The sequence below is a fragment of the Ruditapes philippinarum genome, unplaced genomic scaffold (assembly GCF_026571515.1).
Source record: "Ruditapes philippinarum isolate M1 unplaced genomic scaffold, ASM2657151v2 ctg8760_1_1_1_1, whole genome shotgun sequence".
In the NCBI taxonomy this organism is placed as follows: domain Eukaryota; kingdom Metazoa; phylum Mollusca; class Bivalvia; order Venerida; family Veneridae; genus Ruditapes; species Ruditapes philippinarum.
Window position 1 is genome coordinate 9,752 of NW_026858009.1, and position 16,308 is coordinate 26,059.

Genomic DNA, 16,308 nt, shown 5'->3' on the forward strand with positions numbered 1-16,308 from the left:
TATTTGTTTTACTCTCATAAGTCATTTTTTTAACCTCTTTAAGTTTTTATCAAAATTTTTAAAAGGGAAAAAGTGAACAACAATTAAACTAAAGTTTTAAACCCAATATCCCGCACTAGTTTTTATAGATTAAACATGCATTAAAATGAAACACCCCATTTTGGGATTTTTTTTCCCGTCACTTCTCGCAAAAGGTTTTTATTTTCCCTAACGGGTCTTTATAAAAAATGGGTCATTTTGGACGTTTCCCCAGGCTTCCCCAAAAAAACATTTTTTCCGCAAACCGGAATTTTCAACAAATTAAAAACCTTTCCGTCAAGGGCACCCGTAATTGCCATCTGGGATCACGGAAAAATTTTGGGAAAAATTAAAAATTTGTTTTAAATTTTTTTGGCTTGAATTTATTTTCTTTTTTAATATTTTGGGGCAAAAATATTTATCTAGTGGGTTTCATTGTTTTACCTTTTGCCATTTGGTTTTCTGGGCCATTTTGGGGGTTTTTTTGGGTTTTTTTAATTTCATTTTAAACCCCTGCAAATTTTTAATTTAAAAAGCTTTCAAGGGAAAAAATGTTTTGGTCTCTTAAAACAAGAACACTTACAAAAAACCAATTTATTTACATTAATTAAAAAGGGTAAAATGATCACAAATTTTCTCTTTTTTTGGCCCCCCGATACAGATTCCCAAGATTTAAAAAAAATGCACTCGTTACCCAATCGATTTTCCAGATTACAAAAGAAAACAAAATTTTTTTATGGTTAAACGAATTTAAAATACCCAAATTTTATTTGGGTTCACATACAGAACCCCCAGAAAAACCCAAATTTTTAGGTTACATTTTAATTTTTTAAGGGAATTTAATACATATTTCACAAAAATTTTCAAAAAATTATTGGTCCCCCGGGTTAAAAAGAAATTTACAAAATATTTTGGTCCCAACCCTCCGGCAAAACGGGCCCAAATTTATAAATGCCTGTTAAACTTTGGGTTTTTCAATTAATACTTCGAAATCAAGAAAAACTTTTTTTTTATATCTATCAATTGGAAAATTCCAAATGCTATTTATTTTTCCTTTTTTTTTTTGTATTTTTTTTTCCCAGTTTAAAAGGCGGGGTTTCTAGAAGTGTTTGGGTTTTCCCGGCCTTTAAACAAAACCCATGAAAACTTCCCCTTTCCAAAATTTAGTCCCAGCTGTTGTTACAGTAAAATTTAAAGCATTTTAAAAAGCCTTTTTAAAAATTTTTTTCCATTTTAATATAAAGTTTTGGTCCCCAATTTTCGTTAAAAAAATTTAAAAAAATGCATTTTTTATCAAAAATTTTTTTTAAAATATGGGAAGTCTAAGTCCCGCCCAAAATTTTTTCTTTTATTTTTCTAAACATGGGTTTTTGGAGTTTCGGTTAATTTTTAATTTTTTTTATTAATTTAAAAATTATTTTTAGAATTAAAAATTATGGGTTTTCCCTTACAAAATTTAAAATTAAAATTAATCTTGTTTAAAAAATCAAATTTTTTAAAAACAGTGGGGTTTTTTTCTTGGTTTGAAATGCAATTGGAAATTTTTTTAAATCCCAAACCTTTTTATGGAGGGGGCTCTTTTTCTGAAATTTTTCGTTTTTCTTTTGTTTCTTTATTCAGGACCAAAATTTTTCGGCTTAATTCCCCCTTTACCACTGTCCTTTTGCAAAAGAATTTCTTATTAAATGACTTTTTAAAATCTTTTTAAAAAATTTTAACACTTTAATTTTTTTTTAATTGATGTCCAAAATTAAAAATTTTACCAAACTTTTTTTTTTCGAAAACTTTTTATTTCGGAAAAATTTCACTTTTTTAAATTTTTAAACCGCTTTGGAAAAAATTCTTTTGAATTTCTTTTTTGGGTTTAGAAAAAATTTTTTTTTAATTTCCTTTTGCAAACAAAAATAAAATTCCTTGGGAGAATTTCCCCAAAAAAAAAACCAAACTTTTTAAAATTCATTCCTTTTTGACAAAAAACAAAAAACCTTTTTCCACATGCAAATTTTTATACAAAAATTTTTTTTAAAAGACCCAAATTTTAAACTATTTAGAGTAAACTTAAAAAGGGCACCAATTCCAAAAAAAATAAAAGCCCCACTGGGCTTTCAAAAAGGGGTTGGGGGTCTAATTTTTTCCCGGGTTGGAGACTTTTGGGAATTAAAATTTTTTTTAAAATCTTTAAAACCGGTTTACTTTTTAAAAGAACCAAAAAAAATTTCTTTTGAATTTTTGACAGGAAAATTTTTTACCGGGAAAACTCCCTTTTTGGGTTATTATTTTTTATCCGGAAAAAAACCGGGCCAAAAGGGGCCGAAAGTAATTTTTCCTTTTTTGGACCCGGATTAATTTTTTCTTTTTCCACCTGGTTTCCTTTGAAAAAATTTTTTTCCCCCTTTAAAATTAAATTAAACACGTAAGGCACAAAAATACACGTTTCTATTCTTTGGGTTTAACTTGCTCTTAAAAACTTTTTAAACCTTTTGGGGACCCAATAGTTTCCAAAAATACAATTTTTTTGCCATTATAAAGAAAAAGGTTTTAATACAAATTCTCCACCATTTTTTGGCTCCTATTAAAAAATTTTTAATTGGTTTGATAAAATTTTTGCAAGTTTTGGTAGGGGCAAAAATAAAAAAAAAATAAATAAAATATTAAAATTTAATTCTTTTTTAAATTTGCAGAAAAAATTCCCACCTAAAAGGCCAAAAAATTTTGCTCCCCAATAAAAACAATATTCCGGCACTACCCAAGGCCAACCAACCCTTTTTTTTTCTTGAATTTTTCGTCGAATTTAATTTCAACATAATGGGGTTTAAAAAAAATTTAATTAAAAAAATTTTTTTAAAAAATTCCATTATGCACCCCCCTGTTTTTTAAACCCCCCCATTTTACTTATACCGTGTTATTTCAATTTTTCCAAAAGTATTTGGCCCCATTTTATTTACTAGAATTTTTATTTAAAAATTTTTCCCATTTTCATATTTCAAATTTTATCACAATTTTAAGATTTCAATTTTTCTTTAAAAATTTTTAGAATTTCGGTTAATAGAAATAATTTCAAACATCTTCCCAAAAATCATTTCCAAAATTTTAATATTTTTAACCCCCAAAGTTTTTTTTGGGGGGAACCCAAACCCCTTTTTTTTAGAAAATCTATTAAAACGGGGCCCGAAAAAAGGATTAAAACGAACCCAAAAACGTTCAAAAAATTTTGGCCCGGGTTCCCGAAAATTTTTTGGACGAAAAAGTATAATAAAAAATTAGTAAAAATTTTCCCAAAAGTTTAAAATTTTTTTGGAGGGGTTTTCCCCTAAGGAGCCTAATTTTAAATTTTAAATTTTAATTTTTGACTTAAGGGTTTTGGAGTCTTATTTCCCCTTTTCATGTGGATCTGATTGCCGCCTTTATGCTTTTGGGCCCCCTTCCTTTTCGTTTCAGATTTTCCCCAAAAAAGGGGATGCAAAACAAAAACCCGGGCCATTGGCGAAAATATCAAATATTGTTGGGGCCGTTTTTAAAATTAAAAACAAACTGTTGTTTTGACAGAACAAATTATTAAGGGAATTTTAAAAAAAAATAAAACTGGAAAAGATAGACAAATTTTTTTTAAAGGGCAAGGTGTTTGCCAGTTTTTCCCGGCCCGGGTTTAAGGGGCGCCCCCATGGGTTTGTTCTTTAAAAACGTGAAAAATTACCTACCCAATGTTTTGGGTTTTCCCTTTGGGTTAAAATTTTTGGAAAACCCCATCACTTTCATGTTTTTTAAACCCCTCGGCGAAAAGTTGGCTTTAAAATTTGAAAAATTCCGTTTTATTGGTGGCAAAAACCCAAATTTTCCCCTTTGGGAAGAAACCTTTAATTTCCCTGGCGTTATAAAGAAGCTTTTAATTTTAATCAGAAAAATTATTTTTTGGTATAAAAATTTTCCTATCAATTTTTAACTTTCCAAAGGTTTCGAAAAAACCAAAATTTTAAAAACCTCCCTCATTTTCCTTTTTAAAAAGGGGTCTCCAAAAATAACACTTTTCTGTTAAAAAAAACGCAAAATTTTGGTTTTAAATCATTTTGACAAATTTTCATTGTTAATTTTTTTAATGAAAATTTAATTCCCATGTACAAGGACAGGCAGTCCATTCTTTTTAAAGGTTTTTAAATTTTTTCTTTTTGGCTGAGACCCAAAAACTTTCAAATTTTATCTCTTAAAAAATAAAAAAAACCCGAACTTCCCTTTAAAATGAAAAATATTACACTGTTTCTTTTGGGTTTTTATTTTTGTTCCAATTTTATTGTAAAAACTTAAATGTTTTCCTTTTTTTGTAACAGGGACACTTTTTCAAGGTTTTTTGTACACTTGGAAAATTTTAAACCCGAAAGGGTTTTTGTTACTCCAAAAAAAGCCCCCTTGGGAAAAACTTTAAATTTTAATTTTTTTTAAATTTAACCTTATTTTTTTTAAATGGTGGGGCCGGGGAATTATGTTTTCTGTTACTATTTTGCGAAACATGAAATAGTTAAACACTATTAAAAAGCAATAGTCAATTAATTAGTTAAAAGGATTAAAAACGGAATAAACAGTAGAGTTAAATGTTACATAAATGATTTTTTTTCGATTTTTCTTGTTACCGTTTTTCTCCTCGATGTTAATTTTTCGTTTAAGAAAAGTCGTATTTTGAAGCGGAGCATGCGCATAACAATTTTAGTAGACTGGTTGTAATGGTTTTAGGCTTTAAATGAGATTTTCGTCAACATTTGATAAGCGCTAACAGTTATTCTCAACACTGTAGAGAGATAGGTCTGATGGCCTCTACAATATTAGAAGTAAATCATGAAAACGCATTTTTATTTTTTAAATCAAGAATAGTCACCATATCCAAGAAATTCTCCATCGGGGTGTGCTTCATTATATCTTGCTCTTAGTCAAACGGGCGCTTGTTTAATTTTTAATAAAACACGAAAATTGACATATATTTGCCGAAATTCTGAGAATGTGTCAGCTTTACATTTTCTTTTCGGCAATAAACCACAACTGTAATTTAAATATTTCATGTTTTTCTTTCAGATTGACCTCTACTTCTGCAGCGTGGATACGGTTGACCCAGACTATAGCATCAAAATATATTTAGCTGGTGTTGTTATCCCAAAGGTATGTTGTGTGTGTTTTAATTTTCATACCCCTACAATAATTTCATTGGATATCCAGCTGTGGCCTGTAAAATATTTACTAATATTTCAGAGATTGCAATAAAACACTTTAAACCAAGTGAAAATTTTATAGTTTACAACATATTTATCTAATTATCTAATACATTTTATTTTTAATTAGAAATATATATAATTTGAGGATTTACATCTTATTACTGATAAGTTTACTGATAACAACATAGTCAATGTAACATATTTATTATACAATACGTTAAATTTGAAATCTAATGCACATATATGGTTGTTATATTTAATGTTATAATGACCTAGGCTACAAGACATTGAGAAAAATTTAAGAGGCGTGAAATATCAGTTAGTTAACCAACATAATATATGTTTTTATTGTATTTTCAAGGTAATATTTGTGTTTTCTTATTATATTTTCAAGGCTGACTCTGAAGTTTTGTGGTCAAAAAATGCCCAAAGTGTGGTGTTAGAGTGTTATACATATTTAGATATGTCAAGAATTCTATCCGACCTCACAATCTGGCATCAGAGAGAAGAAGGCCTTCCTCAGCACGACTTTCTCATTGGCTTGTCCACGTATGTTTCTTACATGTTTTCGTTTCGGTTACATAACATTAAAACACGGCAATGTCGACATACTATTTTTAACTTTTAAACATCTTCTATGAACCTTTCCATCTTCTAATCTGGACAAAACATTTATAAATTTAAGAAAATTTCGTAATCGGTAATGACTGAATAGCGAACAATGCCGTTTGATTTTGGTCTGCACTAGTCACATGGCTAGATTTCGTTATCGCCATTAAGCTATGAGTTAAATATAGTTCAGTAAGCATAACATTATTTCAATCGACATGCACTGAATCAAAATATACTTAAATAATATATTTAAATTCGTTGGCGAGAGCCTAGGTATTTAAGATTATAAGCTCCATGCTGCAATAACGCGTTAAGCATTTATATATAAAATGTAAATACTTAAACATCTGTGAAGCTTCTTTTTCAAGAGTTTAATTTGGTCTTTTAGGGACAGCAAAAAGATATGAATAATCTTTCAAAATTAGAAAATTTCCTAAAATCAGTACTTAAAGTGCTTCATTGATATTTAATGTCAATTAATTTTAATATTTAATTTATGTGAGTTAATTTTCTTTTTTCTCCGAGAAATCAAAACATTTCGAACACTTTAACCCATTTCCAAACAGAACATATATCATCTTACAGTAATCTGGAAATTGGGACCAGCCATGACTTCATGTGAACTAAAATTTGGTGTTAAATTGATCAAAACATCATTGAGTAATGTGAGTTTGCTAAAATGTAGAAATTTGTAGAAAGATAACAGCAAACATGTTTGCTTTGATTTTTCAGATTAGATCTTGCTGATCTTGAAACAACCCCAATTTCTACAGGATTTGAAGGGATATCATATCGTGAAAGTGTGTGTTCTTCTGAAAACAAAGTAAGTATAAACATGAAAGAAATTCTTTCGGCCTTATGTTGTGAATGGGAAATCATTTTCATACAATAAAACGTCAAATAACTTTGAAAACTTGTTAAGTGTCCAAGGATGATTCAATAAGTAATTTAAATAGAATCTTATACCACATTATCATTAACATTAAAGTCACAAAGTGGTTACAATATACACTAAAATTTCTATATATAAATAAAGCTCTGTGGTCACATGTACTAATTTTTTTAACACCGTAAGTCATGCTTAATAGAATAGCAACTTGTGTTGTCTTAGAAATGGGCGTGTTGGTTACCCAAACGAGGCACTAACAATACCATGCCTTGTTTTGGTTTTAAGATTAAATTTCTGACTTTGTAAGAACCTGTGCTGCAAAAATGTTCAATTTTTTACGAATCAATGCTACTATTGAATTTGTAAATATTGTGTATCAAATATATTTATCTTTTCTGAAGGAAAAAAGACAGCTTCTTAATGACAAAGGTTTTAAACATGTTAAAATTGTACTTTTGTGCACAGGTGTCCTTTGTGGAGGTGGACGGAACAAGAGTTGCACTGACAGCCGCTCACGAACTAGCACATGGATTAGGCGCCTTCCATGATGGCGAAGAAGACGCCGCAGATTGTCCGGCTTCTGCCCAAAACATCATGTCACCTGAAATAACGTTGACCACCAACTTGACGTACTCCCGAGCCCAGTGGTCATTCTCTGCTTGCAGTGTAGCGTCGTTTAAGTCATATATTGATAGGTAAAACTTTTATGTTATATACAAAAAAACAATGCATGACCAGCTTTTTTGGCAAATCAAGTATGTTAGGCAGTGTATAAAAAGAGCTTCACGATTTCAACGGGACTTAAATTTTAGTAATATTAATATATTAAAGACAGAAATAAATAAAAACTACTTGTGGCATCTTGGAAGTCATTGCTACAATTTCAATCAAATATATTCTTAACACCCGTTCATCGGTTGCGCGTTGTACAGTTGCGCGCTATATTTGACTGAAGTTGCAATTTGGTAAGTTTTATCGTTCCTTAAATATAATGCTAACATATACACGGTGCATTTCCATATCGGTACCCTCTTTGCGAAATCTGCTGAAACGGCACCCTCTTTGCACATGTACAGGCCACTCTCTGCTAAAAACAAACCAGCAATGGATAACAATCCAGTAAAATTTCAATATAATAAGGAAAGAAGGTATGACACATAGAAAAGATGTATACCACGGAACACTAGAATGTTTTATCTATGTGCTGATTTGTCATGTGCCAGTTTTTCATGTACTACAACTTCACAATAAGCTACAAAAATCGACATGTCATGCTTCGCCCATCACCTCGACATACTTTTCGGGCTGAAATGAACCTGCGGCTTGATTATATATGCATCATACATATTTAGTATGTTCATTTACATATCATCTTCGGACAAATGGCAGTATATTGTCAAAAATAATTGTAAAATTCATAAAAACACCCTACTTTCGGTTTTGCAGCGGCACGGGCTACCCCTCTTCATTTGAATTTTTATATCACAGGCACCCTCTCATTTTTTTACACATAGGTACCCTCAAGGCACGACATATGCTTTTATTTGCGTTAATCGTAAGGTATGTATAAATATTTCTTACTTTTATGTAAATATTACATACTTCACGATTAATCGCTGGTTTGTTTTGAGCAGAGAATGGCCTGTGCATGTACAAAGAGGGTACCGTTTCAGCAGATTTCGCAAAGAGGGTACCGATATGGATATGCACCGTGATATAAATCAAAGAAAGTAATATCTGCACAAAGTTATATAAAATGAGAACAAATCTTGTGAATCCTGATGTGAAAACTGACAAAATATCACATTGAATGTATGTTTTGGTGTTCACATTTACTCGCCATAACTTACCATATATGAATGTCCAAAGTTATATTAGGGCAAATTCAGTCAAATATAGCGCACAGCTGTTCTACACGCAACCATCTGTTCTATTCACAACCGGATAACTGGTTTGGTCTAGGCTTTAGTTTTGTTCGTGGTTATAATTCAACTATAATTCTAGTGTAAAGTGAAAATTAACTTTATACAATTCAACGCTCGTACGTTGTAGATTACATGTTTTGGTCCAAACATTATTCAGCAAGAAATTAATTTTACAGCGTTAATGGTCCAATATTGTGCATTAACATCCGTAGAAGCACGTGTACTCGCTAAATCAAACCACGATTCATATTGTTAACACCAATCTTCCCCGCCCTGGTTTCTTTATCTCCTTTTAAATTGAACATATCCCGGTTTTAGCAGTATATCTTCAGTGCACTCATACCCCCATAAAAGGAGTTCAAAGACCATTGATGCACACACGACTGTATGAGATATTCTTATATAACTTTAAAGGGACTCCACTGAGATTTTTTCTGACATGGGGGACTGGAAATAATATTTTGAGATTTATGTTCCATATGTTGTAGGTACAGACCAATAACTTGTGTGCAGTATTTCATATCATTTGCGCACTCCATTATTCCATAATAATTATTATAATTGTAAAATGACTTAAAACATTGAAAAGCGTTATAACGCTTTTCACTCAAATAGGGCTTAGAATAGAACGAAAATACGATTTTTAATTTATTTCTAAGTATATTTCTGAAATATCATTTATATATCTTTATATTTTAAGTGCCGCGTCTGTTCTATGAAACAAATTCTCATTTATGTTTTTTAGGCTTTTGGACCTCAGTCAATGAAGTTCCTTAAAAGAGATTATCTCATCACATTATTGGCCACTAAGTTTTTATTATCAGCCGCATTTGGGATTGTCTTTTTGCAATAACTTTAAGAAAAGATACGATTAATTACTATGTAGATATTGCTGAGCACATACTGTATCCATTGAGTGATAAGTCATTGTTATTATCAGATCCTCTTTCACTTTACCTTTATTTTACATAAATAATTATTACGTTTTAAATTAGACAAAACAATGTGTTACTTATTATACTAACAGGTCACAATGAACATGGGTAATAAGTTCTTCAAATGCTTCTAAAGTAGAAAAGAATCTAAAATTTTAATACATAAATGCGCTAACCACATCTCTGTTGTCTTTATTAAGAATGTTATTAAGGACAATGCCTGTTTGTCTTTTTAAGTAGAAAGTATAAATTACTTAGTATGGGAGTGTTTTCTTATCTTATTTCCGTATCGCGCATTGTATATGCTAAGAAAAGAATTTGATACGGGAATTATTGCGCAAACAGAATCACATTTAGCGGTTTAGTTATAAAGAATGTATTAACATGATGTCAGCTGTCTATAAATTGTAGTGTTATAAATGAAGTTTATGCTTGGTCTTAGTCCTCAGTTCTCGCTTTTTTTCGGCGTGGCGATATACACACATATACCTTGATCAGTATTGTAGCATGGAATTACAGACAATGCATAAACCGTGGGTTGAGTCAGATTGTAGAATCAAGAAGTTTGAAATGTTGAATAAATCAACCCTGTTCCCTCTTCCCCACCGCTCCTTCTTAAAATGTTTGCTGGAATGCGGACTATCAGTACAGTACATGTATCAATGGATTATTCTTAATATTTCTAAAAAATCGCCTTACACAAGTTGTTTTTAAATACGTTGATTACATCTGTTTTCAGGCTTGAAAAGAATTGCCTTAAGCAGCATGCGTTTACTGGTTTGGAATTTGAAGAGCTGCAGGCAAAATCACTTCCGGGCACAGTCTATTCTTTGAACCAACAATGCCAAATGTACAACGGAATCTGGTCGACATCTTGCGAAAGTGTAAATATGACCGATTTCTGATATTTATAATTCTCGTAACAATTGGTGGCGAACAAATGAAAGGCAGAGTAAATATTTTAATAACCTGATATAAGACCCGAATGTTAAAAGTATTTTTAATTGATACTCTTATACAAATTGAAGATCAAAACATTTTACTCTTTGCTTAGAAGCTTTTATAGAGTTTTTTATGGTGTAATCACTGCATATGTTTCTGACATTAAACAAACACATACTAGTATACATTTTATATTAACTAGCATACATTTTCTATAAACTAGCGTGCATTTTAAATAAACTAGCATACATTATAAATAAACTAGCATACATTTTTTTGTAAACTAGCATACATTTCACATAAACTAGAATACATTTTAGATAAACTAGCATACATTTTAAATTTATTAGCACATATTTCATTTTAACTAGCATATATTTTAAATTTATTAGCACACATTTCATATTAACTAGCATACATTTTATATAAACTAGCACACATTTTACATAAACTAGCATACATTTTATATTAACTAGGAAACATTTTATATTACCTAGCAAACATTTAATATAAACTAGCATACATTTTATATTAACTAGCATACGTTTTCTATAAACTAGCATACATTTTATATTAACTAGCATACATTTTCTATAAACCAGCATACCTTTTATATAAACTAGCATACATTTTATATTAACTAGCATACATTTTCTATAAACTAGCATACATTTTATATAAACATATAAACTAGCATAAATTTTATATAAACTAGCATACATTTTCTATAAACTAGCATACATTTTCTATAAACTAGCATACATTTTATATAAACATATAAACTAGCATAAATTTTATATAAACTAGCATACATTTTCTATAAACAATCATACATTTTCTATAAACTAGAATGCATTTTATATTAACTGGCATACATTTTATATAAACTAGCATACATTTTATATAAACTGGCATACATTTTATATAAATAAGCATGCATTTATATTAACTAGCATACATTTTAAATCAAACTTGCATACATTTTAAATCAAACTAGCATACGTTTTATATAAACTAGCATACATTTTATATTAAACAACTAGATATTTTCATTACTTAACCTCGTATTACCATGCCAATCAAAATGACATGGTGGATGATTATGATCTCCTTTCAAATTTCGGTTGAGGATAAAAAAGTGGAGAGCTATTTTTTTAAATACATGTAGATCTAGATTTAGAAATGATATTTCTTTATTTAAGACTATAAAAGAAGAGGCTTGTTATACTGGCTACCATTGTTCTACAAGATCGGACCTACCAGTCGGCTGCGAAGAGGCCCATCATCCACTTTACCCCTTAGCCGGCACACCTTGTGGTGCTTTAGCGGATAATAAGGTTTTTACTTTATATCTTACAATATTTTTGATGTTTTGAGAATGATACCTTGCAGGCGCGTAGCTGCCTATACGCGAGTACGCAGCTGAATCCACATTACATGTATTTTGACAAAAAAAAATTTTTTAGTAAAAAAAATGTGGTTTGAAATTCAGCCGCGTTCGCCAGATCTGATAATTACCACACTGAATACTTTATAAATCATATAGCCTAAATCGTACACCATACCGTAGTATTTTTTTGAAAAGTTGTCGGCCTTTGCAGCTCTTCAAAGTCGAAAGTTTGCACGCGCCGTATTTTCGAAATGTAAACAAGGCTGTTGCACGCCTACAGACACATGGAAATAGATATTGATATTATCATTAACGAGTTTGCGGCCAGCAAAGGCCGCAAGTTAGACTTGCTGTGAAATGTAGAGTAGTTGAAATAAACGAAAGTAAAGCTATTCATCTCCATTTTTATGCTAAAATAAATGGATTTTCGTTGGTCAAGAAAGCTCTCCGGAGGCCCCAAAACGCACCAAATTGCACCATTTATTTCAAAATTTTCAGGGGGGGGGGGCATGCCCCCTGACGCCCCTAGATTATTTTGAATCCACATTCTTTATAGGCTAGCTACGCGCCTGCCTTGGCAAAATTAATATCTTAACTAAGACATTCATAACTTAAGCTTATAACATTTATTAAGAACGTTTTCGGGAGTTTTCATACAAACAAATAGGCAAAAAAAAAAAACTGTTAAAAATAAAATTTCTTTAAACTTGGCATGTTGTTAGAATATGATACTAGAAACATTTTAAGCGATACAAATTAAGGGGTCACCGTTCTCATTCTGTGTTGTCTGACGTTGAATCAGAATTCTTATACAGCCTGACAGCGGATGTGCATGTTGTAAATGAGCCGGCTGATCTTTATAGTGGAATTTTGTTCCACTCTTGTAAGGCAGCACGAAGTTCTGCAAGAGTGATCAGCTACACAGGGCAACAAATTGCCTCCTAAAGCATGCCCCACACATGTTCAATCGGATTAAGATCCGGGAGTCTAGCAGGCAAAGGCAAGATCCCGATTGTTGCACGTGCAAATTATAGGGTAGTTGGGCGAGAATTGTCCTTTATTAGAATTAAATATGGACACACTACACCTGTATATATGAACGTACATGTACGCCAAAATCTCATGACTATACCTTTCTGATGTCAAGGTGCCAATATGTAAATAAATAATATTAAAGTCCGTTTTGCCAATGACTCTTCCTACCCATACCATGAGTATAATTTTAGTCTTTATCCTGTCCGTGCTCTGCCATGTGCCCTGCCCTGTTTTTTGTTTGGGGTCCTCTTGGGCTCCTTGCCGCTGGTTCTTGTTGCTGGATTATGTGGGAGTTGCATTCATTGAACGCCGCCTGTCCTTGTTGATCTTATCATATTCTTCACATAATCGGTCATTTTACAAGATGGAAGCAGGTGCAACGCGTTCATTTGGTCTCCTTCACTATCTGTAAAGTCTAGGCGACAACTCTAGACTCATCAGTAAACAATATGATAAACAAAATCAACAAGGAAAGGCGGCGTTCAATGAACGCAACCCCCACACGACCCAGCAACAAGAACCAGTGGCAAGGAGCCCAGGCGGACCCCAAACAACAGTCCAATTGTGGTGTCTTTTCATTGCACATGGTCACGAACACATCGTACGTGTTCTCTGACGTGACTATGCGTCAAAGGAACACGAATGACGGGACGTCTTGCATTCACACCAGCATCATGCAATATATTTCTTATTGTTTAGGTAAAAAAGAGAATAGAATAATCCCTGAAGAAAGTGCAAAAATGCACAATTGAATATGTTGCAGGCTCGGTTTGATACGCCCCCTAGCACCGGCTTAAGGAGAACTCAACATTTAAACATGGTAATGGTGAAATTCTAAATTTAGAAACACCGCAGTTTGTATGGACAAAACTCGTACATGTACATTGTTGCATTCTGCAAGCTGTTTCATAACAGAATAGCGTTCTGGAAATAATTGCATTCGGTCTAAGCAACAAATGTATGTCCCTGCTTATATTATTGGCGTGGCTGTCATCGGAGAAAACAGTTGGCCCTTATCATATTTTAAGAAGTATATATGATTCTTCTTTTGTATCAAAGTGTCGTCTGAATCTTTTTAATGTGTTAGTCCAATTTTATCTTTTTAGTGGTGTTATCGGGGTCGCTGTGTTGGGAATACGAGTCCAACAACAACCACGTCATCACCTAACATCTGTACAACAACTACGTCAACCAGCACAACAACATCAACCACTGAAGCACCTACCACAACAACTGTTGCGCCGTGTAAACAGGGAAAGCAGTGTTGTGTAAAGGTAAACGGCAAGAAGAAATGCTGTAAAGGTACTAAATGCTGCAAAATTGCTGAAGCGGCCCAAACAGATTGTTATAAATCGTGTTGTGATACAGATAACACAACTCAAGGTCCTACATCTGCACCTTGTTTTGGCGGCAAGTGTTGTTCCAAGATCGAAGTTAATGGAGCATTAAAGAAGGTGTGTTGTAAGAAAGCTAAGTGTTGTAAAACATCATGGGGTAAGGAAACCAAATGTTGTTTGACATGCAGCAAAAGGTAAAACAAAATTTTGGGTTGGACCTCTTTTCAATTATGGAAACAAATTTACAATCTTGTTTTTCGTAAACTTAAGTTATATTATAACTAATTTCTGGATTGAAAATAAATATTCTGAATAATAATTTACGCAGGTGTTATTTTTCATTTAATCCAAATAGTAAAACTTTTTTTGACTGGGGATATGTCGCATTTTACATGTATTTCGTATTGGTACCAGCCGAAGGTGTAACAAAAAAGCAAAACCTAAAACAACATTAGTTCATTATTGAAACAAATAACTAAATAATAGAAATACAAAAGTTTTACAATGTCGTGATGTTAAAATGATTAAGTGATGTCCTTAATATTGATTCTGATGTATGATCACATTTTTTAAACCTTTTGTTGTAGTATTTTCAACAAATGTCCACAATAAATTTCAAGGAGATATCCCATAAATTGTTGAAAAATTTAGTTAAAGAATTACGAATAATAATGAAAACTAGTTCAAAACGTTTTGGTTATAAATAAACTATAACTGATAAAAATTTAATTCAATATTTTAAGCCCAAAGATTTACTTTGATATTCCTATTAAAGTGACATTATTCTCATGTTTTTGCTGACAAAATTGAGTTGAATTAGTAATATATAATTATAACAATTACTGACCGATTTTTGAAAATGAAAAATGATACAATTTAATTAAAAAACTACCTAAATTATAAAAAAAAACTCACCGACTCTTATTGATCAATGAACGTTACAGAGACATTATAAAATGGCAATTAAAGAAAATATCGATGGTCATCTAGATTATTGATTAATGTATAATTTTAAAACATAAAATTCAACACAACTATGGCAAAATATGAAGTCAGTTTTATTTTTACCTGTCCCCTGATCATTTATACTTGAATGGGCATTATGTTACTTTCAAGAAATGCTCAAGATAATTAAACATACACGTATAAAGAAAATTCCAGAATATTTCTCAAAAATGTGTCAAATCAAAATTCCAGGACAAGGTGTGAGGAGTGTTCAAAAATGAATGCATCTAAGCGCGCAAATTTTGCTTCTATATAGGTTTAACCAATTTTCTTTGTACCGTTAAAGTATTTACCTCCAATAAATATGCAAAAGATAGATCCAATCTTTAATGGCAATTTCGTAGTCGTTTAATGTTTACTATGAAGACAAAGGAAACGATGAACAAAATTTTGAACTGAACGGTATTTTTTTAACTTTGAAAACATAAAGAGGTCACAGGGGAATACGGAAGATGCGGGAGCACAACAATTTTTTTCTACTTCAGAGAAGCCTTACACTAGAGATACCTTGTGCAATGACTTGTCATGCAGTAATTTTACAACTGATTCCTGTTGCAAGGGTCGTCAAAAGTTTTGTTTAGTTTTCAAAGAACATTTGTCTTGTAAAATTTCACATTTACAGATTTGTCTATAAAAAAAGAAACCTGAATGGCGGAAACCTGAGTTGTAAAGAAAATGACATACAATACCTTCTTTATACTGGTGGTCCTTTTTGAAATGCATGGTCTTTTGCCAGATGTCAAAGCTTAGATCTTGTTTTATAGGGGTTTTTTTTGTTTTTGCTTGTAAAAATAAGCACACAAGTGGCGATATTTCCAAAGGACCGTGCATAATATTTGGATATTGTTCAGCGCATTGTACGCAAGCCTTTTTCTGCTCATCTGTAAGTAAGCAAATGAAGAATTCATGTAGCACAGATCGTTCTCATTTTCAAACAACATTGTTCCTAATGAGATGCAAAGACAATAGCTATTTACCTAGTAGTGTATCTTGCATCGGTATCATATTAGCAACAATCTTGACAG

General features: G+C 31.7%; 1 protein-coding gene across 1 annotated transcript; it reads left to right on the forward strand.

Moving 5' to 3' along the window:
- Positions 1-5,046: 5,046 nt before the first annotated feature.
- Positions 5,047-14,600, forward strand: LOC132751784 (metalloprotease mig-17-like). Its single transcript, XM_060742023.1, has 7 exons — positions 5,047-5,160; positions 5,608-5,762; positions 6,558-6,648; positions 7,180-7,409; positions 10,314-10,458; positions 11,719-11,853; positions 14,048-14,600. The coding sequence occupies exons 1-7, from the start codon at positions 5,062-5,064 to the stop codon at positions 14,474-14,476; spliced, it is 1,284 nt and encodes a 427-aa protein (XP_060598006.1). The 5' UTR covers positions 5,047-5,061; the 3' UTR covers positions 14,477-14,600.
- The last annotated feature ends 1,708 nt before the right edge of the window (positions 14,601-16,308 follow it).